Source organism: Lissotriton helveticus, chromosome 1_1 (genome assembly GCF_964261635.1).
Source record: "Lissotriton helveticus chromosome 1_1, aLisHel1.1, whole genome shotgun sequence".
Lineage (NCBI taxonomy): Eukaryota > Metazoa > Chordata > Amphibia > Caudata > Salamandridae > Lissotriton > Lissotriton helveticus.
Window position 1 is genome coordinate 1,699,126,971 of NC_136057.1, and position 26,487 is coordinate 1,699,153,457.

A 26,487-nucleotide genomic window follows, 5' to 3' on the forward strand; every position below is an offset into this window, starting at 1 on the left:
TGCTCAGTGGGAGTGAGAGAATCTGATGAGGGAGTCTTGGGGTGTGGGTGTGCCAAAAATGATTGTTGCACCAGGTGCAACCAGCGCTAAAACCAGCCTTGGCAGGCACCCAGCAACACAAGTGTTCTACCGTTATTATTATTAGGACATGTGTGGGAACATAAGTGGTAGGAATTTTGTGGATCCCTGCAGATTCTGGAAGTTTCTGCCACAGAAGAGAAAAATGCATAATTTTAGGCAAAGTTTGATGTTCGCAGGACATTAAGGGTAAGAAAACCTTGTGAGAGCCATGCAAGGCACACCACCCTGCCCTCATTCCGTTATCTAGCTTTTAGAAATGTCTGGATTTGGCAGGTTTATATGGGTGGCGAACGATCTCAGGTGAAAAAATCTGTATCTCCCCACATTGCAAAAAAAGCAGCAGTTTTGAGAGGAAACAAATGATCTGTCTGTGTGGCATTTTGGGGCCTTCCCTGTTGCGGGCGCTGGGCCCACCCATTCAAGTGGGGTAACGTTTTCATCTGAAAACTTGTGAAATTTTTAGGTGGTAGGAAGTGTGTGGGTCCCTATATATTCCAGAACTTTTATCAGGAGACATGTGGGAATATTGAGTGGGAGGAAATTTGAGGAACCCCTGAAATTATGGAACTTTCCCTTACTGAAATATGGGGAAAATGCCCAATTTTTAACCAGAGTTTGAGGTTTGCAAGGGCTTTTGGGTAAAAAGGCCATGGATCCATATAAGTCACAGTTTCTGAACATCCTTGGATGTCTAGTTTTTAGAAAAGTCTGAGTTTGGTATGTTTCACTGAGTGCCGGCTTAGCTAGGGTCTAAATGCCACAGGGATCCACATTGTAAAAAAACATTGATTTTTCTGGTGAAATGTCATGTTTTAGGATGTGTTGTGTCACAGCACCAAGGCCCTGGCCACACAAGTGGGGCACATTTTTTTATCAGGAGATGTGTGTGAACATAGAACAATAGAACAATTTTTTATTACCAATTGACTTTCTATGCATTTGTGGCTTCCAAATGTAAGCCAGTGTGCAAAAACAGAATACACTTTATAAACTGCCCTCTGAATTACTTGACAGTATGGGTAATCTCATATTCAGAGGTGAACAAATAACCGCTGTTCCTAAACGCGGCATCGTTTGCACACTTCAGAAATACATAGTTTTCCTTCATACCCATTTTCCTTCATTATTATTTTACCATATGAATTGCTGCATGGTCGGCATGCAATGAAAATTCATTCAAAGTTTCAGGTGAGTTGCTGAGTCTGGGCATCGTGCGTTTCTCGAGAACCTACACGCTCCAGATATCCTCACGGCCGGAAGGGTCTATGGGGCTATAACAGTATGCTGTTTCTAAATCAGCCATTGTGACAAAAAAAATTACAGTTGAAAACATTGTCACCAATAGCTATATTTTCCCTACTCATTTTCATAATTTTTTTGTTCAGCGATCAGTTTCTTTGGGAAAACTGTTATAAATGACCCCTAAATTAATTTACAGTTGTGTCTACTTTTCAGAAATGTATGGTTTTTTGGGATCACCTGTGGGTTTCACATGTTTCTACCACAAGCACAATTAGGTTGAAATCAGAAAAGTTGGAAAAATTGACTACTTCTTAGAAAAATGCAAACACTGTGGTAAAAACAGTGTGTTTATACAAATCTGCTTGTTTGTGAAAGCTGGTGATCCTAACATAGTAAATCTTTTGCTGGTGTCGTTTTTAGAAGAAAAAAAACATGCAGTTTCTTTAGCACGTTTTTTATAAAAGAAAATCTGCTACATTTTGGCTATTTTCTTGGTTTCCTCCCAGGAAACCCACAATCCCTGGGTACCTTTAGACTCTCAAGATGTTGGCAAAAAGGGCGCACCTTTGGCATTGACAACGTCTGTGGAAGAATAATTAGGAAGGTTTAACCTCAAAAATCCAAAAAAGGGTTTGGCACTGTGGTTAGGGTTTAGCAGCCAAGTGGTTAATCTCTAGTACAGGCTTCTACAACGAGTTGATCATGAGCTACTGATAACTCTCCAGCTACCAGGAAGTATCTCTCCTGTGTGAAGCGAAGCCTACTAAACTAAAACATTTTGCTTGGTTGAATTAATAAATATACACAGCAAAATTGAAAATGGTGTATTCAAGATGGACATGTGGTATTTTCAGAACTCACAGGCTGATGCCTGGAGACAAATAGTTGCATTTCCAAAACATATTTAAAGGTGATAATTCAGTAATGAATCATGCAGTGTTAGGGAAACCTATTGCTAACTAGGTTGTGCTAGGGGCATGTTAACTTTGGCTATTGCGTAATAAATATATAGAGGCATTCCACATTGAAAAAACCTTTTTCACATTACTGCTAACATCCATGCCTGATGCACTGAGGTGACCCCTGTTGGTAATGTTGCTTTGGTGGCCACTAATGTCATCTTCATTGTTGTGACCAGCATTACAATATTAATAACATTAGCAGCTCGGAATGCTTGTTTCTGGAGCTTGGACACAGCCGCAGCCCATGCAGGCTAGAGCGGTGGGGCTTTCGACGGATGATGAAGGAAAATTAAATAAATAATTAATTCTCCCTCGTCATCAATCATTGAAATCCCCCCCCCAACCTGGCCCCACCGCTCTTACCTGCAAGGGCTGCGGCAGCTTGGACGTGCAACTTTCTGAAGGCATATAACTGCCAATAAAGCTCTTGGATGTAGCCTATTATGTTGTGTTAGAACACCCGAGGATGATATTTCCACCCTACAAGAGTAGGCTCCCTTGGTTCTACTGTGTCAGTCTCTGTGGCTAATGTGCACCCTCGATTAAAAGGAACCTTTAATTAGAATATCCTCCTTCCTTAGAAAGTTTATGATGTGAGAACTCTGTTAACTGTTAAACCCTGTCAACTGAACAGATGCTAATGCTACTCCTAAACAGGGGCGTCCTTTTCCTTCCTATAAAAGTTAATGCCCACAGGATGTCATATGGTACGTGAACAGTAACTAACCTCATGCAGAGTGAGATGTTTTCCTTCCCTCCTCTTGGAGTCAAATCGTCCGTAGATGATGCTGTGCTTCCGGATCTCATCCTCCCTATTGTGGTCTTGAGCATCCATTTCAAAGATGTGCCCCACTGTCTTGGCCAGTTTCTTGTTCTGCTTGAGCAGGGCCTTGACCTCCACTGAGTCACTCCGTGGGAAACTTTTCAACAAGCGGTTCACACTTTCTGAGATGGTTTCAACCGTCTCCTGGTCCAGTTTGTCTGCATTCTCTGAATTGTGAGGAAACGGTGATGTCCCTTCCTCGTCAGCGGTACAGCCATCTGATTCGGGACTCCTACCTTGCCACAGTCTCATGTCTTGAAAAGGGGAAAGTTTATCCCCTTGATCGAGAGGGCTTTTTGGGCTGAAACTTCTAACTGCAGAGATCCCAAAACCTTTATTTGTATTTTCCATGGGCTTAGCATGCCCATTGGTGATGGACTTTCTGCCTCCTGTCTCTGAGATCTTAAACAGTGGTATGCTGTTGACTGGTATGGAGGCGACGGGTTGGTTAAAGAGTGTGGGGTTTGTGGCCCACTCCCTGAGAGCTTTTTGTAGTCGTCGAACATGAAGAGGCTTGGTGGCCATGCCCACCAGTGACATTATCTCCAAAAACTCCTCCTCCCCAGCTTCACAAAGCTGTTGCACATCATCTCCGCCCTGTTGGATGAAGGTTTCATAGTAGGAAAGGAGGTTGGATCTCTGGAGAACACGGTAGAGCTGGAGTTCGCCAAGGGTTCGGGGTAATGACATTGTAATCTGTTCAGAGCTGGATCTGTAGAATTCAAAAGATATAAAACAACAGATGTCAATATTTGGGTATTATTCAATGTTATGTAATATAGACAGATTTTTAATGTTATTCATTTTTATTATTGTTTTAAATAAAAACAGGACAGCAAATATATGCATAGCGTTTTCTTTTTTTTTTAACCCTGTTTGGTATCACCGTTCTGCTATGGAATGAGCGATGCAAGGCCTTAGATAATGCATCTTTGCAAGGAATGGAAGATGTGAACCAGTTTTTTGCTGAGAATTTAAGCACATTGGGTAGTTGGATGATGTAGGGTGGGTGGCTAGTGGAGGGTTGTCAAATGTGCTGCCGTGTCTCGTTTCGCACCGTCTGATTACAATATTCAGGTGGGTCTTTACAGGAGGGTAAGGGTTGAATTTTTTCATGAGTGGGGTGTGGAGGGAAAAGATAAATAGAGTTTCATCTTTTCATAAAAATGATACATACACATCTTGTCCGAACATGGAGGTCATACCCCTCATAAATTATTTGCTTGGTCTGCATATTGTCATTAACACCAGCCCCCTCTTCCTCATCACAGATCTTATTAATTAAGTGGGTTGCAGGTCTCAGACAGGAACGTTTTTTTTTGTTGAGACTTTTTAAAGAATTTTGGAAAAATGGGTTCACCGAGAAAACAGGTTCATTATGGACTGGCGTTTGCAGAAACCCTCGGATTTCGGTTCCCATAATTGTCTTTATCTGAAAGATTCTTGCTTATGACTAATGCTTCAGGTGTCCGGCAGCAACTAGCCAAAGGCAAAAAGAAAACCGAAAAGGATATGAGTCTCCTAGATTAAAAACAAGCAGAAAGCTAACAAGGCTCAAGAGGAGCAAGTGCCATTTTTAAAGGACACATTTTGTCTTTTCCAGTGTTTCGGCAGATCAGACAGTGTTGCGGCACCACGACCACAGTAGAGTAGGCTATAGGTTGGCTCTGCACAGGAGATGACTGTAGCATAGTCTCTACAAGTCGTGAGTTGATAAAGCAGCGAGATATGAGCATGGTCACTACATTGCGGCATCTCCCTGGTGTCATAGTGGGTTGGGGAAAAACATTGATTCTGAGCTTAGATGGGAGAGAAGAAATCCATTGCTGATCTACATGGCACTGTGCCAAGTCTGCACATGCATACAAGGTGTTCTGTCAGTTTCAGCCTCCGGGTGGGACACAGGGAAGAGGGAGTCATTTGCTGTGGCCCCTCGGGTAACTGTGGCAATACATTACGGTACTGTGTGCTAGGAAAATGAGAAGCAACCTACAGAGCAAACATGTTGGAAAGAGGAAACCCAACAGAGGGGATTCATTTTCCTACAGTCTCCGTCACCATCTTCTCAAAGAAGTCTTATTTTATTTATTTATTTATTCAAAGTTTTATATAGCGCAAACAAGATCCTTACAGATATCAGAGCGCTTAACATTGACAGGGTAGGGGCAGTAGGAATGAACAGAGGTAATGGGAGCAATGTAGTAGTCACTAACATGAAAGGATAATAATAACATACATAAAACATATCAATATACAGTCAGGTAAACAAGTAATATAAGACGGCATAAGTCATTGATCCCACTACAGAGGTGTTCAGGTACACTTTGGGTGTGTGGAAGGCTTATAACAGTGTTTTAGTATAGAGAGAGCACAGAGTGGGGGCAGCGGGAGGGTGAATCAGTGACCCAACGTGTATCATATATTGGTCGGTAGTAAGGAAGTAGCGTAATAGTGTCTCTCTCAAGTAGAGGTATAGTGCCAAAGGACAAGGTGAGCATTGACACAAGGCAATGCAGAGTCTCTGATCCAACACCTATAGCGTTCAGGAGATCTTGGCCAGAAGGATGGTTTTCACCTCTTTCTTGAAGAGTGCAGTGGAGGAGATAAGCCTGGTTTCAGGAGGGAGCGCATTCCAGATCCTGGGTGCCATTCCTGAGAAGGAGCGCTTGTAAGTTTTCTCTTTCCGGAATCTACGGGGTTTCAGGAGTAGATTTTTTGAGCTTCCATTGGATCTCGAACCTCCTGATATAGACAACTTTTGAGCGAGGTAGTTGGGTGCATTATGGTGCACTGCCGCGTGTGTCATAACTGCAATTTTTAGTTGTATTCTGGCTTCAAAAGGCAGCCATTTTAGGGACTTTAAGTCTGGGGAAATATGCGAATGTTTTCTTGAGCCAGTAATGAGTCTTGCGGCAGCGTTCAGGGAGGCTCTTAAGGGTGCTGTTGTGGATAGCGGGAGTCCGCTGAGGGCCACAATTCCGTAGTCTATTCGAGGGATGACTAACGCTTGTACAGCAGTTCGGAAGTCTTCAGCAGGGAGGAAGGGTTTAATTTTCCTCAGTGTGTTGATTTGGAAATTAGCTGCTTTTGTGGCTTTGCTGACGTGCTGCTGCATGTTGAGCTTGGCGTCCAGTGTGATGCCTAGGGATTTCGCTGAGTCCACGATGGTGGGTTGGACATTGAGTGCTGTTAGGTTGTTGAGCCATGTTTGGGTGGTTGAAATGTTCGCCGGGGGTGAGATGAGAAGGAACTCAGTTTTCAGAGCATTTAGTTTGAGGTGATTATCGGCTAGCCAAGATTGAGTGTTAATAAGCGTGGAATTCAGATGTTTGATATCTTCCGGGGATTGAAGCTTTAGGTACAGTTGTGTGTCGTCGGCGTACATATGGAATTGGACATTAGAAGCTTGGAGCAAGGTGGCGAGCGGTTCCATGACGAGGTTGAACAATGTGGGGGAGAGGGAGGATCCTTGTGGAACACCTAGATCTGCAGGCACAGGTGAAGATAGCACATTGTCGATCTTGAACTTCTGAGTCCGGTTGTGAAGGAAGGACGAAAACCATTTGAGAACCGTTCCCGATAGTCCCATTCTAGTGCTTAGCAGCTCCAGCAAGTTCTCATGTTTGACCGTGTCAAATGCTGACGAGAGGTCCAGAAGGATGAGGAGGCAGGACTCATTGCGATCAAGAATTTGGAGGGCGTCATCAATTATGTGTGTCATAGCTGTTTCCGTGCTATGTTTCGCTCGGAAGCCTGATTGATGAGAGTTGAGGAGGTCAAATTGGTCAATGTGCCTTGTTAGTTGGAGTTGGACACATTTCTCCAGCAGTTTGGCCAGGATGGGGATATTGGTGATGGGCCGGTAATTGTTTAGGTCAGACGGATCAGCTGTAGGTTTCTTGAGTATAGGCGTCACTTGCCCCACCTTGAGGGAGTCCGGAATGAGGCCTTGTTGCAGGGAGCTGTTGATGATTTTGGTCCATAGAGGGAGGAGCAAGGGGATAAAGTCTTTTACCGCATTAGCAGGTAGAGGGTCTGTGAGGTGATTAGAGGGCTTCAAAGTGCAGAGCAGTTTGCGGATTGCTTCTTCCGAGTAGGTATCGAAGTACAGCCAAGATGCCTTGTTTTTAGGTTGAGTGTAAGACATTCTGGTGTTGTTGGGGAATCGACTTACATCCAAGATGAGGTCATTTCTTATGTTGTCAGTCTTTAGCTTAAAGAAAGCAGAGAAGGCTTCACAGTGTGGGGTGTCGCTTGTTGTGCTGTGTGATTGTAGGGGTTGAGTCTTTGTTTGGGTCTTGATTAGTTCGAACAGCTTTCTTGGCCTGTTTTTTGCTTGATCCAACTGACGGCTGAAAAAGTCCGCCTTTGTGCGCTTTATTTTCCTGAAGTAGGCGTTTCTTTTGTTCTTAAGCCTTTTGAGGTGCAGTGCTGAGGGGTCCGATCTCCAGGTGCGCTCTGCCATTCGCATAGTACGCCTGTCGTCATTGAGTCTATCATCATACCAGGGGTTAGAAGTTTTGGTGGAGACTCTCTTCAGTTGAAGTGGGGCGACTTCATTGACTACTGTGTTCATAGAGTCAAGGTAGTGGTCCATCAGTGTTTGAACATCCGAGGCACCTGAAGGGGGAAGGAGGAGATTGCCGATGTGGGGAGGCAGGGTAGGGGGGTTAAGGTTCTTCATGTCCCTTTTCCAAGTTTTGGATTTGGTTGGTTGAGCTGGGATAGGTTTCACTTTTTCATTGATAAAGAAGGTGATAATGTGGTGGTCAGACCAGTCGCAGGGTTGGATCGCCTCCAGTTGTGTTGAGTTCTCTTTGGCAATGATGAGATCGAGTATCGAGCCTTTGTCATGTGTTGGTCTATCGCATATTTGGGTGAGGTCAAGCGCATTAAGGAAAGTTTTGAGACTATTCACCACTGTGTCTTTCTGATCGTTCCAGTGAAGATTGAAGTCACCCAGGTAGACTTGGGTTGTCTGCCGACCGGCATTGGAAGTGATCATGTCCATGAGTTGTTGGGTGAATATGAGGTTGTCACCAGGCGGGTGATAGAAGAGATGTAAAGCACAAGCTTGTTTGCCCTCGCTGGTGATGTCGAGGCAGAGGAGTTCACTGGAGGGGAAGGCGGGAGGGGTGATTTTAGTAACGGAGAGGTTGCTCCTAAACATGCAAGCAATTCCCCCGCCCGTCTTGCCAGGGGACCTGTCCAGCCTAATGATGTTATAATTGGGGGGGACTAGTATGTCCATAATCGGGGTAGAGGCTTCAGTAAGCCACGTTTCCGTTAGAATGGCTAGGTCCAGATCCCTAGCTAAGACGAGCTCAGCGATGTCGGAGGAGTGTCTCTGGGCCGATCTGCAATTGAGTAGGATGCATTTGAGTTTGGGAGAGAGAAGGGTGGTCGAGCCTTCTAGTGTGAGGGGGACTTTTCTGAGGTTGTTAGGGACGGAACCTCTATTATTGAGTGTTGGGAGCCTCAGAGGGTTTGTAAGAATTGTGGGTATGGGGATGTGTACGTTGGATATGTGTTTTTCCGGACCTGGGCCATAAGAGTGCAGTAGAGAGCATAATTCACGGTCCGATAATGGGTTGAGGGCACGCCGGGGGCGGTGGGCGTTAGTGCGAGCGGGGATAGTCGGCCAGCGCGGGTGTCGTTGGAGGCGAGGGTATGTAGGGAGGGTGCGTCGTTTGTAGGGTAGAGGGATGGTGGGAGGTAGACTGAGCTGGGAGGAGAGAAGCTCTTTGATTGCGTGGACATCTTTTTTGATTTGTAGTATGTCCTCTTTGACTTGCTGGAGGGTGGATAGCGTCTGGTCAGGGGGTATATTGGGGATGGGGTTAGTGATGAGAGCTATTGGAGAATCGTTGAGTAGTGAGTTGGAGAGCAGGCAGGGTATCGAGGGGGTGGAGGGGGTGGATATGCTAGCGTTGTCGGAGTGTTCTGCAGTGCTAAAGAGTGGGATGGCATTCAACGTGGGGGCCTTTTTGTGGGCGAGGGGTGTGGGTGAAGTAGGAGAAATGGGCGGTAGGTGGGAGGCATAGGTAGTGCCGTCAGTGGGAGACGGTGTCGGTGGGTAAAAGAGTGAGTGAAGGCTGGAGACAGTGGGGGAGATAGGAGGGTAGTGGGGGCTGAGAATAGGAGGTGGGAGAGAGGGGGATGCTAAGGTAGAGGAGAAGGTATGTTCTGTATCTTTTGTTGGGAGGGTGAGAGTGTCTTTGGGAGGAGTGGGGAGGGAGCTGGGGAGGGAGAGGTGTCCGCCGTGGGGGGGATGGGAGTGGGGGGTGGATAAACTCCAAATGGTGGTGTGTTCAGATGGCGGCATGTGGGTGAGTGTTATTGTGTCAGGTGTAAGAGGCTCGTGGGTGGGAGTGGGGAGGGAGTTGGGGAGGGAGAGGGGTCTGCCGTGGGGGGGAAGGGAGGAGGGGGTGGATACGGCCCGGGCGATGGTGTGTTCAGATGGTGGCGTGTTGTGAGTGGGAGTTGTTAAGTCAAGTGGGAGAGGTATGGAGGGGGTGTGAGAGGGGGTACGAGGGGTCCTGTTAGAGGGGCGGCTAGTATATGATGTGAAGACGTTTGTGACTGTTCTTGGGGAGTGCGGGGCGTTAACCGCAGGTGGGTCGTTTACTGGGGTGCTAGGGGTATAGGTGTTGTAGGTGGGGGCTGCGACGTCAGGGGTGGTAGTGCTGGTGGAGTTCTGGGTGGGGGTCCGCAGCTTGGAGAGGTGTTCTTTGAACTTGGGGAACATGTTGTCTAGCAGTTCCAGGTTCTTATCCGTGGATTGAATTAGGACAATCCCGTTATTGTAGATAGTAATGGTAGTCCTGCCAGGGAAGAGGCGGGAAGGTGTGGTAGAGAGAGTTAGGCCATGAGTTGTTTTCCTGGTGGTGGAGACGGTGAGTAGGGATAGGAACACTTTTCTCCATTGGGCTCTGCGTGGGGTGTGGAAGATGATGTCAGTATTCAGGGCTCCATTGCCCGGAGAGAAGTAGGTGTCGGCAAAGGGTGTTTCAGGGTGCGATCTCAAGAAGTTATGTTTAAAACGTTTAGTGGCTTTTTTGGTGAGTGTGGGAGGGTAGATAATTCTAAAAGTGTGCGTGCCATTGGGCTCCATTATAGAAAGGCTGTGATGTTGGGTGTAGGAGAGTGGACGACAATAAAACTGCCAGCCGCTAATTCCAGTGTAAAGGAGTGACACTTGAGGGTGACCAATATGTAAGAGGTAGAAGTCAGTGCAATCCAGGGACAGCAGTGCCTAAGGTGCAGCTTACACAATGTGTCCAGTATGCGAGGTAGCAGTCAGCTTATTCCATGTACATAATATGTGAGGTAGAACCGGTTAGGTGGAGTCATATTTACACATCAGAATGTCCGAGGTAATAGTGGTGTAGTCGGGGTGTAGAAGGTGGCTGGGTGCAGCTTACATGACTAGCAGCATCGTGAGGTATCTTACATCGAAGAACCCACACATAAATGAGGTAGCGAACAGTGAGTGATAGGGATAAGGGAGGTATAGGTGCAGCTTACCGCATATATAGTATGAGAATAGCGCTAGATTATTAATGAGTTACTGAGTCCGATAAATGTGCAAGCAATTTACAGCAATAGCAAATACGACAGTAGAATATGAGAATATGAGGTAGCAATCAGTGCACTGTCAGCGAGTAATAGTGAAGATGGGTGTATATTGCCCAAGATGTAGGGTACCAGTGGTAGTATAGTACTGCACTAGAAGGCGGATCCTTATGAACATAAGGAGCTCTAGGTTACATGAAATGTAAAAATGTAAAATACAATAGTAATAAATGCCGCAGTAAAAGGCAAACATTTAAAAACACAAAATAAAAGCCGCAGTAAAATACAGACACTTAGGGACACATAGGTTTAAATATAGGGCTAAGTGAGGCTACATAGAGTGGTACATAGGTTACATAAAAAGTAAAAATGTAAAATACAGTAGTAATAAGTGCCGCAGTGAAAGACAGACACTTAAAAACACAAAATAAAAGCCGCAATAAAATACAGACACTTAGGGACACATAGGATTAAATATAGGGCTAAGTGAGGCTACATAGAGTGGTACATAGGTTACATAAAAAGTAAAAATGTAAAATACAGTAGTAATAAGTGCCGCAGTGAAAGACAGACACTTAAAAACACAAAATAAAAGCCGCAATAAAATACAGACACTTAGGAGCACATAGGTTTAAATATAGGGCTAAGTGAGGACCTTGGTACCGATAGTGAGTAATAGTCGGCAGGACTAGTCCATGATGGCCGTCAGAGAGAGCAAGAATAGTGTTTAAAGATGGCCACCAAGTAGGGAGGATGTAGTCAATAGTCCTCTTTTAGTTGTTGCTATTTAGGTAGCCGGGCAGAGCAGTTTCACATTCCGTTCCGGCTGTCTCAGGGTCCTGCATACCAAGGGAGGCTTATCTCTAGATTGTTATCTGAAGAAGGGTTGCTGAGGGGCCTCATGTGTTCAGGCGGGGGTAGAGTGTTCAGTTCAGTTTAGTTTATGGCCCGGCCATTTTGAAGACAATAGGTTTTATTTTATATAAGATGTATCAATAAGAGGGGCGGCACACGTAACTTATCCAACAAATGTAAATGTAAATGTAAATGTAAATGTAAATGTATTTCGATTTATATAGCGCACGAATCACCCAGGGGTCTCAAGGCGCTTGCTTAGGGAACCCGTCCTGGTATTCCCCTGTGAGATACCCCGGCAGGGTATCCACAAGGTGAAAGCCAGGCATCCCACCGCGAGGGGCCGTAGTGGAGATTAAGCAAGCTATTGCCCAGAGTCGCAGAGTGTGACCCCGTGAGTCGAGTAGGCACCGGAGCGAGAATTGTCGAGTCCGTGGAATTTTGGGCCCGAGACCCGCCGAGGCGGGGAATCGAACCCTGGTCCACGGCCGATCTCAGCTTCCGGGTCTGCCGCCTCTAACCACTGAGCCACGCTTGTCCACAAAATACAAAATACAAAAGTATTGGGGCACAAACAATACCTTAGTCCACCTTCACTTAGGCGTGTTCTCTGCACGTCCAGCCGCCGGGGCAAATACGTCCATAATTGCCAGCGTTTGCGTAACACCAGCAGTGGAGCCCAGATGGACAGGCTCACCGGCCGTCACTGCTCCAGAGTATTGCATCCACGCAGCCCTTCCCAAAGATAAGCGTGAGCGTGCACAGGTTCCGACGGTTCAGGGCAGACCTTAAGGGCATATTCTTCCTCCATGCCTGGCTCGCCCTTAGACGCTTGATGACCGGTGTGTTAGGGGGTGTGTGAGGGAGAGCCGTGTCAGATCCCTACGTCCTCACCCCCACTCCTAGGTCCTCACCCCCACTCCTAGGTCCTCACCCCCACTCCTAGTCGTAAGAGAAAAGAACAAAAAGGCCTCTAGGTGTGATGCCCTCTCCTTCTTGTAGGAGAATTAATTAGACCATTTTTGAGGCTATGTTCTAGACGGGGAAGCCTATCCATTTTATTTAAATCGTTCTAAACTGGGTACATTTACTGATTAAAAAATAAAATTGTGCATCTCTTATTTTCAATTAAAAATTAAATGAAGGGGCGTGGCCAAGATGGCGGGCTAGGAGGTCGCACTCTCTGAGAGCTCCGACGTCCCTGAGGCCCTGCACCGTTTCCCAGCCGCTGATCTCCCCCGGATCGAGGGTGCTGGAAGGTCGCCGCTACCTGGAGCTCCGCTGCGCTAACCGGAGCTGCTGGACCTCGCTGGGTGCCGGTCAGGACTGTCGGGGGGACGGGGCCCTGGGACGCGGACGGAGGCCCGGAGCGAGCCGCCCCGGGTCTGCTGTGGACACTCTGCTGTGAGGACGCTGCGGCGGCGGCCGGACCGGGGGTGCACCCGGATCGGCTCCAACTCCACTGCTGAAGCGGTAACTGGCGAGGCGGACAAGTGAGCCCAGCGATCGGACGGGCCCGCCGAGGTGAGGAGCCGGCGGGGGAGAACTACGCGAGCCCGGGGATTCAAGGGCCGGCTAGGCCGCGACCATCACCCGTCTCCCGGGCCCGCCCCCTCCGGCCCGGGTGCTGCCGGACCTGGGTCGAGTGCCGCACCGGGGGCCCCGGGAGTGAGAATTTGCATTTGGGCCCGCTCGGCCACGTTCGCCGGCCCCGAGGAGGCGGTTGACTGTCTGCACCCGGAGCCCGGTCCAGATCTGGGGCGCGAACACTGGGCCTTCATAGTCTTCCGAGCTGACGCCGGGCGGGGGTGTAGCCTTCAGCCCCTGACATCTGCCTTGGCTGACCGGGCCCGCCCCCCCCCCCCCAAGAACGGTGCTACTGGATCGGGCCCGGCTGCTATTCCGTGGGCCCCCGGAATTGTGAGACTGCTCTGGGCCCTGCTCGGCCGCAATCAATGACCCTGGCGTGGTGGCCGCCTGCGCATGTTTGGAGCGTGATCCCGGCCTGAATCTCGGCCCCCTGGGCCCCCGCAGAGCCCTGGCGCGGCGGCGCCGTGTTGGGGCCGGCCGTGTGTGTCGCCCTCGGCAGCACGGCCCTCGTGGGTGAGGCCTTGACGACTTCCATGGCCGAGTAGGCGACAGTGGTGGTGGCGCACCTCGAGATTGGGCCTGGAGCTGGGGGCTGTTCACCGGGGGAGTTTCTCCAGCTGCTGACGCGCTCCGCGCGGGAGTCATATGCCCCTGCGGGCCCTGCACCACGGCACCCCCCCTGGTCATATCTGGACGCCCGACCGGCGGATCTAGGTGAGGAGGTGGCACAGGTGGGGTGCACCCGGAGCACTGAGATAGCACCCTGCCTCGCCGTTCAATTCCCGGGTGACTCCGCCGGGTCTACTGCTTGACTGGGGGCCTCGAGATGTCGGGATCCAAGGGAGGCAAAAAGGGAGACCGCACCCTTACGGAGATGTTGGGCCAAGGGACTCCTCGCCAGGACAGAGGCCAGACCAGCACCGGTCTTCCATCGGGCTCGAGAGGTGCGGAAGGCGGGGAACCCCCTGTGACCAGGTCATTTCTGGAGTCGCTGTTTGGCACCCTTAGAGAGGACTTCCAGGCGCTAAAGCAAGAAGTGGCTGGAGAGGTCCGCGAAGTGCGTAGGGAGGTCGACTCGCTGGGAGAAAGGGTGGCCACGGTGGAGGAAGCCGGTCACTCCAGAGATGAGGAGATAGTCCACCTACAGCAGGAGGTCCTACGGCTCACTGAACAACATATCGACCTCCAGACGCATAATGAAGACCTCGAAAACAGGTCCAGGCGCAACAACATTCGCGTCCGCGGCGTCCCATCTAAAGAGGAAGGTGAGGATGTGGCCGCCTACCTGATGGCCCTCTTCCGAGATATATTGGGGGAACCCGACGAGTTCCCGATGAGAATCGACAGGGCGCATAGAGTGGGCCCCCCGCGAAGAGCCTCGGCGCCTCCACCGGACATCCTGGCCTTCCTCCCGGATTTCCCCCTGAAGGAACGGATACTCCAAGAGGCCCGCGGGAAGCAGCCCCTCTCGTTCCGTGGTCACCAGGTGGCCCTGTATCAGGACTTATCAACCATCACCTTACAGAGGCGCAAATCCTTTAAGCTTGCCACGGACTTCCTACGGGAGCATAATACGCAGTATTCCTGGGGCCATCCCTTCAGACTCATTTTTCGTTGGAGCGGGAGGTTACATCAGCTGCGGTCCCTGCAGGATGTTTGCGAGGTGCTGGGCCTCACGACTGCTGAAGGAGAGACTCCCACGCCGGGGCACCGGCGGCCCAGCGGAGACGGCTGGCAGTCGGCCCGGAGGCGGCGCTCCTCGGCTCGGCCCTTGCGACCTGATCCGCCCACGATCAGAGCGGAGATGGAAAGTGCGCTCCAGGAGGTGGCACGAGAGACGACGACCGCGGAAGTGGCCTTGACGGCCTAATCAGACTCCGGGGGGAGATCGACATAGCCTCATCATCACAGCAGGTGCGAGGGTTCCGGGGACGGGAGGGGGCGGAGGGAGTGGGTAGTGGCTGGACGTCCACTTTACAAACTTTCCACGGCCTTGTCCGCTAGGGACCGGACTGGGACAATGGAGTTCACTGTGGGGGCGGGAGGTGGAGGAGGGGGGAGAGTGGAGAAAGGGTTGGGGAACCATCGGCTGATGGCCTCCATGGGCGCATTGAAAGGCTGCTTGCTGTGCGAGGCATCTGGTTTGTTGGAGGGGTTCGAGGGAGTTGAGGGTCGAGGGGTGGAGTCCTGGGTGTTGGGGGATGGGGAAGGGGAAGGGGAGTTCTGAGTTCGGGGGGGGTTGTTACTAGGGTGGGTGAGGGGGGGACTGGGAGACCGTACTGTGCTGTAGTATTGCTTACTTTTATTGCGTTTCACTCATCTGTGTTGCTGATTGCGGGGCCTCCCCTGCACTGTCTGTCCAGAATGACTTTGCTTGACCTCCGTGTCCTTCTCGGATGGCCCTCAAGATTTTGACTCTAAATGTGAAAGGGTTGAATAACCCAGTCAAGCGCAGGGCAGTGCTTTCCCTGCTAGAGAACGCCCAGGCAGACATCTGTCTTCTACAGGAAACACACCTCTTAGCTAAGGATTGTCATAGGCTGCGCACACCGAAATTCCCCACACAGTTCTTCTCTTCTGACACGTCTAAAACTGCAGGGGTTGCTATTCTGGCCTCCGGGAGGTTCAAGGGGGAGTTCTTGCACAAGGTGGCTGAACAGAAGGGGAGACTCTTAGCATACAGGGTTAGACTGGGTAGCCTGGTGTTCACGATAGGCACGATCTACAGCCCCAACGACCGACAAGAACGATTTCTGCTTCAGGCTCTGGAGGAGGTGACGACCTCCCCTGATAGGCATGTTATCCTGGGGGGAGACCTGAATATGGTCTTCGATGCACCCCTGGATAGGTCGGTTCAGAGACGCTCGCAGGCGGGCGAATTCTCTCAGACGCTCAGGGCCCGTATGGGAGACCTTGACCTGCACGATTTGTGGCGGCGGCTTCACCCTACGTCTAGGACGTACTCCTATTTTTCCCATGCCCACCGGTCCTATGCGAGGCTGGATCACTTGTTGGTCTCGGGCCCGGTCTGCGGGCTCGCTCTGTCATCCGAGGTCGGGGTTCTCTCCCTGTCGGACCATGCGCCGGTGGAGGGCGTCTTCCGCCTTCCTCCCGTCTCCCCCTCCAGAGGGGTTTGGCGTCTTAGGGACACCCTACTCCACAGAACCTCGGTGGTCGCAAGAATACGGGACTCCCTGTCTGAATTCCAACGCAACAATGATAACGGGGACACCACCCGGGCGACACAATGGGCTGCTCTGAAGGCGGTGCTCCGGGGCGAGTTCGTCGCGGTTTCCGCAGCGGAAAATAGGGAACGCCGTGCGAAGCGAGAGGAGCTCACGAGTAAGGTGAGGGAATTGGAACAGGTACACCAAAGGACAGGGGCACCCAGAGTCTGGCGACAGCTCAAGGCGGCCAGGAAACTCCTTTCCGCATTGGACATGGACAGGGCGGAATATGCGGCGTTACGGCTAAAGCACAAGTATTATAGTGGGGGGGATAGATGCGGCCGCCTTCTTGCGAACAAACTTCGCGTGCAGCACCAAAGGCACCGGGTGAAAGAACTGTCTGTCCATGGCGGGGGGACGGTGACGGAGGATGACCAAATAGCGGAGGGGTTCCGCCGATATTACGAGGGCCTCTATGAGGGGCAGGCCCCCTTGGCACAGGAGGAGGATGACTACTTGGATGCGGTTACTCTGCCCTCCCTTACCCCGGAGCAGGCTCAGTACCTGGAACGTGATATCAGACCCGAGGAGGTGATCTCGGCGATTTCCCGACTCAAACTAGGGAAAGCCCCTGGCCCCGATGGATACACCCCCCTCTTTTACAGGACGTTTTGCCAGGAGCTGACGCCGATTCTGACGCGCCTTTTTAATTCGTTCGCGGAGCCTGGGGCCATCTCCCGGGACCTGCTCCTGGCGACGATATCAGTAATCCCCAAACCTGGCAAGAACCGATCGGAGTGTGGGTCCTACAGGCCGATCTCGCTCCTGAACACGGACCTTAAACTTTATACGGGGATCCTCGCGGCACGGTTGGCACTTCACATGCCGGGGCTTATCGACCCAGACCAAGCGGGATTTATTCCGGGCCGGCAAACTGTGGACCACACCAAACGGGTGGTCCACCTGTTGGAGAAGGCCTCCAGAGTCCCTGGTGAACGTATGCTACTCTCCATCGACGCTGAGAAGGCGTTCGACCGGGTGCATTGGCCATACCTCGAGAAAGTGCTATGCAGGATAGGCATAGGGGAGAAATTTCGCACCCTGATATTTAATTGCTACAGGTCCCCTTCCGCGGTAGTGCGCGTGAACGGCTATAGTTCTGGTGCCTTCGGGATAGAGCGGGGTACCCGGCAGGGGTGCCCGTTATCGCCACTCCTGTTCGCCCTTTATATGGAGCCTTTCGCCCACCGGATTCGTGCCAATCCGGCGGTGACAGGCATTCGAATGGGGGGATTTGTACATGTCCTTAGTCTCTACGCGGATGATGTCATATTGACACTGGACGACCCAGGTCGTTCTCTTCCCGCATGTATGGACGAACTGGCCTGCTTCGCCAGGGTGGCAGGCTTTAAGATGAACCTGGGGAAATCGGCGGCTCTTGACCTATCCCTGTCCCCCTCTACGAAATCTGCCCTGCAGAGGCTTTATCCCTTGAGCTGGTCTAAGGACCTGGTGCCATACCTGGGCATTCTCCTGGCACCCTCCCTCCCCGCCATGGTATCGGCCAACTACACAGCTATGGGCAAGAAGATTAAGGATGAACTCGCCCGTTGGGATAAGGGGATGCTGTCGCTGCTCGGCAGGATAGCTGCGGTGAAAATGACCCTCCTCCCGCAAGTTCTATATCTCTTTCGAGCCCTCCCGCTTCAGCCCCCTAGAGGTTGGATACGACAGGTCCAGGCGGATGTTGCTCGTTTCGTCTGGCAGGGCCGTAAACCCAGACTTAAGAGGGCTCTCTCTACGCTGGCGCCTGAGTCCGGTGGCCTGGGCGTACCGGACCTGACCAAATACTTTCAGGCGGCGCAGCTCCGCCATCTAGTGGAGTGGAGTAGGTGGGAGTCCGACAAACCCTGGTTGTTCCAGGACCAAGCTGTAGCGGGGCGTCCGTTGCAGGAGATACCATTCTTGCGTAGGCCCCACCGCCCGCCCAATCTCTACGCTTCCTATGTCACGAGGGTCCCGTTGCAGATATGGGATGCGGTGAACGGCAAGCACGAACTTACTACCTTCCCGTCGCCGTTCACTCCGATAGTGGACAATCCGGACTTTGGCCCCGGCATGGAGCCTGGCGCATTCGCGCGCTGGCGCGCGGCTCGTTGCTCGGCATTGTTCCACATGTATGGCCCGGAAGGGGCCACCCCCTTCCAAGACCTCCGGCGGGAATATGCGCTGCCCGAAACGGAACGCTGGCGATACATGCAGGTGCGCCACTGGGCGCTCCACCCACAGGTGCGGGGCTCGGCTGATCGGACTCTCACGTCATACGAACACTGGTTGGTCTCACGATCCTCGGATGTCAAGCTCATCTCGGACCTGTATAAATTTCTGCAACCCCCCTCGACACACATCTATAATCCTGGTCGTGAACGCTGGGAACGAGAACTTGGTAGACAACTGGGACACACTGACTGGGAACGCATCTCATACCGAGCACGACACTCCGCTTACCACACAGGGCTCACCGAAACATTCACGAAACTTTCCACTTACTGGTACTACACCCCCGCCCGGCTCCACGAGATGAATCGTAATATCCCTCAGACTTGTTGGAGAGATTGTGGTCAGATCGGGACACTCACACATGTACTCTGGGACTGCCCCTTATTGAGCCCCTACTGGGAGGAGGTATTAGAGGAGGTTGACCGATGTTTTGAGATTGAGCTCCCCCGATTCCCCGCTTATGTCCTGCTGGGTCTGCCTAACGACCTGATGTACCCGTTGAAATCTAAAAAGGGTAGGCAAATTGCGATTGCATTGGGCTCGGCAGTCCAGAATATTCTTATTCATTGGCGTACCACTACCCTTCCCACTGTAGTTGGCTGGTTACACAGGTTGTGGCATGTCTTGGGGATGGAGAAGATGTCCCTGGTGGCAGCTGGGGAGATTGACACCTTTGAGGAGTTATGGCTCCCCTTTCATACTCTGCTGCAGTCGGAATTCAGAGAGATCACTTGCCCAAGGTACCTCAGACTGCTGCGTCTGACGTCCCCGTCGACCCCGACCACCTGATCTGCCACTGACTGTGGAAAGGCTGGGGGCTCGGACACTCTTTTACTTTAATGATACAGGGCACTTTCAGCACAGTACGGGGGGTGGAGGGTGGGGATTGGAATGGGGGGGGAGTTGGGGGGGGAGTTGAGTTTTGACTATGTCTCACTCGATGGTGCACCTGTCATACCACCTGAAGTAGCGTTGCCCCCCTTTTTTTTTTGTTGTAGCCACAAGCCGCATTTCTATCCCTTATTGCTTGCACTATTCTTGTTGAGACACCTGTCTTTGTTGATTTGTTTGGTACTGTATTTACCCTTTTCGAAACTGCAATAAAATACTTTAAACCTAAAAAAATTAAATGAAAAAGTAATTATTAAAAGGTACACAGCCAGCGTTTTCTGAACTCAGGAGTCAAGGGGACCTGCCCAGCAGAGAGATGGGATGTCCATAAATGTCAGAGAGTATTCTGAAGGCGGAACATGGTCTGAAGTCCCCATGGGTCTATTTGTTTTCAATGTTATTCTCTATCATACCTATTTATATGATTTTCTCTTTTATGTTAACCAGTACCTGAATATCATTTGGGCATATGCCTATTCATGGACAGAACTCTGATGGCCCTAGAGTCCTAGGTGATTAAATAATGTGGCATATTTGTAGAAAAAACACAAATTAAAAGAACATGTTGCGTTGCTTAGAGCGTACCGAGAAGGTGTACAGTCAATGTGTGGTCCTCCACATCAGTGACACTAAAATACGACGTGCCACCCTGGAAAGTTTGATCAAACCAAACAACAAGACATGTTTAACAACACTCAACCACTGCAATGCTTTATATAGTCAAGCTACTTTATATAGTGCAGTACCCGCATGCTCTGAATACCTGTGCTTCATAAAGCGGACACCTGTGAAAAATCAGTAGGTGGAAACGCTGTCATATTAATGCATTTGCAATATTAATATTACTTCTTTAGCAAAAGTAAAGAAATAGATTTTTTTCTATTTCTTTACTTTTGCTATAATCGAGGCACCCGCGCTTTACTTTTAATGTTTAAAGTAAAGCCCACGTGCTGCGATTATAGCAACAGTAAAGAAATAGAATAAAAAACTATTTCTTTACTTTTGCTATAATCGCGGCTTTCGCGCTTTACTTCAAACATTAAAAGTAAAGCGCGGGTGTCGCGATTATAGCAAAAGTAAAGAAATAGATTTTTTTTCTATTTCTTTACTTCTGCCATAGCATTTTTTACCTTATTGAGTTATGTATTTACTGTTTATGTTGTGTTATGGTATTCAGTAACACACAGCTGCCTTGATAAGACGACATCACACAGTGGCACTGCTTGGTGGTTGTTTGCCTCAGGGCTCTGAGTTGTGCGCTTTTTGTGCTCTCCAACAATGGAGTTACTTAGAGGATATTTGGCTGAGAACGTGCTTAGCATCCTAAAATATTGACTGCTATTCTCTAGTGTATTGTAATTGGGATTGTTGGTGAGCGACCGGTTGCCTTGATAAGGTATTTTGATTTCGATAGAGTGTGTTCTTTAGTTGACAGGACAGAAATTGTTGTCTGATAAGATGAATGCTAGTTTTCTTTTCAGTCCTATGATTAGGAGGTTGTTTGTGCGTGTGTGTGCTGGTTTGCTTTTGAGTGCTATCATCAGGCGCGAAAGAGTGTGTGTATGTGTAAATGTTCTTTTATGTTGTGGCGAACTGTACTTTGGTTTGTTGTGGATGTTGTCATTACAGTGATGAAGAGCTCCATATTCCAACCGAATAGCCCCTTTGAGCTTTAAGGAACTCGACAGGTTGTTTTACCAGTAACACCATGGACTCACTGGGAAACAAGATTTGAAAGTATTAACCTTTCACATATGTGTTCAAGTATTGCTGTGAGCCTTTGAAAATAGCTGAGGAGACCTTCGTGGGACGACGTTATCTACCCTCGTTTCACCGCAACGACTGGCCGCACCCGCTTCGCGGGTGCCGCTGCGCGGTTTGAAACGCCGCCTGGAAATACTGCTCTGGGTCTTGGAGTGTGCCTGGGCGGAGAGGCTTGATCACCATCACAGGGGTGTTGCGCTGCAGGGACTCGCTTTCCCAGGAGTCCCTGCCTGACCTCTGTCAGCTGGTCTGCGCCCCCTGTTAGCCCCGCCCCCTGGACGGCACATACCTACAAATCTAACTTCCTTCCCCGGTGCAAGCGGGAGCCTTTGAAAATAGCTGAGGAGACCTTTGTGGGACGTCGTTATCTACCCTCGTTTCACCGCAACGACTGGCCGCACCCGCTTTGCGGGTGCCGCTGCACGGTTTGAAACGCCGCCTGGAAATACTGCTCTGGGTCTTGGAGTGTGCCTGGGCGGAGAGGCTTGATCACCATCACAGGGGTGTTGCGCTGCAGGGACTCGCTTTCCCAGGAGTCCCTGCCTGACCTCTGTCAGCTGGTCTGGGCCCCTGTTAGCCCCGCCCCCTGGACGGCACATACCTACAAATCTAACTGCATTCCCCGGTGCAAGCGGGAGCCTTTGAAAATAGCTGAGGAGACCTTCGTAGGACGTCGTTATCTACCCTCGTTTCACCGCAACGAATGGCCGCACCCGCTTCGCGGGTGCCGCTGCGCGGTTTGAAACGCCGCCTGGAAATACTGCTCTGGGTCTTGGAGTGTGCCTGGGCGGAGAGGCTTGATCACCATCACAGGGGTGTTGCGCTGCAGGGACTCGCTTTCCCAGGAGTCCCTGCCTGACCTCTGTCAGCTGGTCTGCGCCCCCTGTTAGCCCCGCCCCTTGGTCGCCTTTGAATTCCAACATAACCGCGCCAGTCGCTCGCTGCGCGAGAGAGCCGGGCGAAGCCCGGGCAAAGGGCGGGCCGTTTTGTGGCCGTTCGGAGGCCGGGCTGGGCCACCCCCTTTCGCCCTTGGATACTGGATCCTCTTACTGAGACAGACAACACGCCCTGAGTAAGTAAGAGTTGATCCGTACGCTCCTCGGGATTATCTGTGTCAGCTACCTTTACGCTAGTCACTATGCCCCCTGTTAAATCAGTTAAACCGTCTAAAAACAATTTACAAACCCTTACTGCCATTGATCGCATGCTGCAAAGGACCATAGGAGCTGTGACAACTGCTATAAAACATACTGAAAGACGTTTGTCGCAACCTGCTGGGTCACTACCCCCTTTCTCCATTATCAACTCACCTGACACTACTAATATTTCCCAGGACTCCTACCTTTTGCCATCTTTTGTATCGCTCCCATGTATTCCCCCTATTCCACCTGAATTACTCTCACAAGCTCCACAAAAGGAGACTAGCAACACGGAACTTCCTTCCTTGCATTCCACGGCTCTATCCCCTTCTATGATCAACAACATCATGGTCTCTGTAGAAACTACAAAGAAAATTACTCCTTCCCAAGGTTCTCCTGTTTCGAAGGAAATATTGGGAGATATTAGTATCCCCTTTCAGTTACGTGACCAGACCACCTCACCTATCCCTACTATAGATCTAGTGGGTAACGAGGCCCCACTTGAGGAGCCCTCGCTCCTACTGCTACAACCACAAAAACCCACCATCTCAACTGTAAATTTTAAGAACCGCCCTGATTTTAGAAAGAGGAAGCGGGAGGCAGAAATTCATCAAGGTAGAAGAGCTAAAGTAAGGAAGAGAACGGATTATAAAAGTGGGTTCCCCAAGAACACTCCAGAAGAGTTTATCCCCAACGAATTAAACACCATTAACGAACTAGTAGTACAGACTGGCCCAATTAAAGAGCTGGTAGAGAAATTCGAACACTTGGTCACATCTCTAATTTTACCGCTAGTTCACCGATTAAAAATCATCTCGGAAAAACTTAGTGAACTAGAGACTACTACACAAACTAATGTAGATTTGACCAGAGAACTTATGAAGCAGACAGACAAGACCACAGTAGGTAGGAAATCTACCATTACTCCAGCCCCTCAGGAAAAACCTATTAGACCTGTAACTAAAACAGGGACAGCCCAACATAATCCAAAACCTACCTCTGAAAAAACAGGGTTGGTTCAATTACAAACAGGCCAGTCTCAAAACAGCCATAGCAACCTAACCGAAACCCAACAAGGTCCAATTAACACAGGGGTAAAAACTAGAAGGGTAGACACTGCATGTAAAGATCTTAATAAAAACACAACAGATGTTCTAGGCCCCAAAAATAACCCTAATATTGTAGTGACTAAGAATACTTCTATAGCCCAAAAAACCCAAGGAACCAGACCGAAACGGGAAATTCAAATTACCCTTCCCCCGGAATCAGCCCCATTTGTTGCCATACTGACCGGGGTCCCTGAGCTTCTTCCAACTCATTATGAGGACTATGGGAGCCTTAAAAATAAAACAATACACTGGCTCAAAAAGAACCGACCTCTTCCACCAAATATAAACGGGGATATTCTCCATGTTAGAAGGGCAAAATGGTTGGGTGTTAGACCAAAGGACATCAGTGGGGATGTCATAATCATCAATTTTAGAGACTACAGAGTAATGAAACATCTAAATGAGTGGTATCAGGAGAGAGATAACTTGGGTATACAACTCCAGCAATTAACATACTTCTACCCTAGGACATTGGTATTTCCTAAGCGTCATCAGGAGCCCGCTCATCAGAGACATCAACACGAGGATTATTACTACTCACCTTCCTTATCAAACAGATACCATGCACTGATGGGATTGGATTCTGTAGACTGACGTACCCAGGGATCTCCCTCCTCCAAGTCCAGCCCCCATTCACAATTACATGCTGTAGATTTTCAAATATTAGACCAACCATTATCGGTACTCTCTGAGAGTACAGTCCTTGAACCATGCCCTCGAAATAGTTATATCGAACAACCTCAAACCCCCCAAAATATCTTGTCTCCTTTGACACATACTGAAACTTTGGCTTCTGTTGTTTCATGGAATGTGGCAGGTTTAGCGGGAAAGATAGATGATACGCACTGGCAGGCTATCACAACAATCCACTCTGTGATTGCTATCAAGGAAACTTGGGCAACTGAGGCATCTCACATATTGGGATACAAAACCTTTTTTACCCCCGCTATACCCAGTAGAAGAGGTAGGCCGAAGGGAGGACTAGCCATATATATATATATACATACGGGTCCAACTATCCTAAAAAGTTATTTGGATGATAATCACTTTCAAATACTTATCTCCACATGGGGTCCCCAGAAAAATGTAATAATCATACATTTTTATAATAATATCCTACCATTAGAAGTGGACAACGTAGTCAAGAAACTGGATGCCATGCTTAATTCCATCGAAGACCTATTAAACGGGGATATGACAATCATCTGGGTGGGCGACTTCAATTGCTCCCTATGCCCCATGAGTACAAAGGGGGTAGCGGTTTGGAGGGAGAAGAACACGGGGTGATGCACCACCACTTCTGTCACACAAAGTTCGGAGACTTAATGAACATAATGATGGGGCATTACTCCCTGGCTTTTACGAACGAGCTTTGCAATCCATCTAAAATGTTCACCCCTACCTTTAATGGAAGAGGAGCAAATTCAATAATTGATTTTGCTCTATATTCTACACGGTATGCAGCCCAGGTAACCGATTGGTGCACTCTCGATCCATTTCCCCATCTTGGTCACGTATAATTTTGACCTCAGTAACCAATTCCAATCCCCTGACATATGTTATGATGTCACTCCGATTCTTGGGCAAAAAAATGGCTTTACAATTAAATGGGAAAAGGTAATTCCAGAAAAACAATTAAAAATTTGGTTAGCTCTACTTTGGATGATTTTAATATTTGCTTGTCCCTAGATGAGGAACCATTAACTGTCCTCAGATCTTTTTGTAATATCTGTGGTAGAATTAAAGATCTCCTCTTAAGAACCCATCGTAACATGAAAAAAGGCCCCCAAGGATGGTTCGTTAGAAATTGTAGACGTGCCCTTACTACATTAAAAAATATTCTGCATAGTAGTTCATCTAAGAGATCAGAGATTAGAAATGCTAGACGGAACTACCGCTTTGCACTAATCTCTAGGAAAAAAGAATTGAAATTAAAAGCCTGGGTCAACCTGCATGAGGCGTGTAAAAAAAGGGATAATGTTGCCTTTTGGAAGGCCGTGAACGCACCATTTTATCAGGAGCGTTCAGGCCCATCAGTAGACAATGCAATTTCTGCACAGGAATGGGTCCAACATTTTCAGGCACTCTATAGCATCACTGCTCCTTCAGATGATTTCACCCCTACAAAACCTACAAATGAAAAAGGGGGATCTAGCTATCCAATAGATATTTCTTTTAACTTAGAAGAAGTTCAAAAAGCCCTAAAAGAAAGTTCAGCGGCTAAAGCCCCTGGACCGGACAAAGTCCCAATAGATGTTTTTAGAAATTTTCCGGACCTCTGGGCCCCAATCCTTACAAATGTTCTCAATTCCTCTAATAAAGTAGGCTTCATTAAGACCTGGCAAGAGGCCATCCTGGCCCCTATATACAAAAAAGGGGATAGAAATGATCCTGCCTGCTATAGGCCTATTTCGCTTTTAGATGGCCTAATGAAAACAGCAGGCAGGATCATCCTCACCAGGATACAGGAATGGCTTGAGGAAAAAGACATTCTATCCACAATGCAATATGGCTTTACTAGAGGAAAGGGAACAATCGAACAAGGATTAAATCTCGCCCTTATTATGTCAAAATATATCCATGCCAAAAAGGTTCATTTACACGTAACATATGTAGACCTTAGTTCTGCTTTTGATTGCGTGAGGCATGATACCCTGTGGCAAATTTTAGAAGACATTGGCCTAGATATCAGGATTAGAACTTTTCTTAAAGAACTTTATTTTGGGGCAGGTGCAGGTGTGAGATTTGGCAAAAAAGGCGAATGCTCTAATTTTTTCCCTATCCGTAGAGGGGTAAGACAGGGTGCATTCTTGCACCCCTGCTTTATAACCTGTATATAAACGATGTGGGAACCTTGCCAACAGAAAATTATAATCACTACCCAGTGATTAAAGGAAAACCCATACCCATACTCCTCTATGCCGACGATGCGGCTATCCTGTCACTGACTAAGAGAGGCCTACAAAATGCGGTAAATACATTTTCCGAATATATGAGCAATAGGGGGCT

At 49.1% G+C, this 26,487-nt stretch overlaps 1 protein-coding gene across 1 annotated transcript in view; it reads right to left on the bottom strand.

The window, feature by feature from the left end:
• Positions 1 to 26,487, bottom strand: part of NAB2 (NGFI-A binding protein 2) — a 160,623-nt gene that overhangs the window by 119,913 nt on the left and 14,223 nt on the right. The window contains exon 2 of the mRNA XM_078688999.1: positions 3,013 to 3,820. Within this exon, the coding sequence (XP_078545125.1) occupies positions 3,013 to 3,820 (808 nt within the window). The remainder of the gene's footprint in view (positions 1 to 3,012; positions 3,821 to 26,487) is intronic.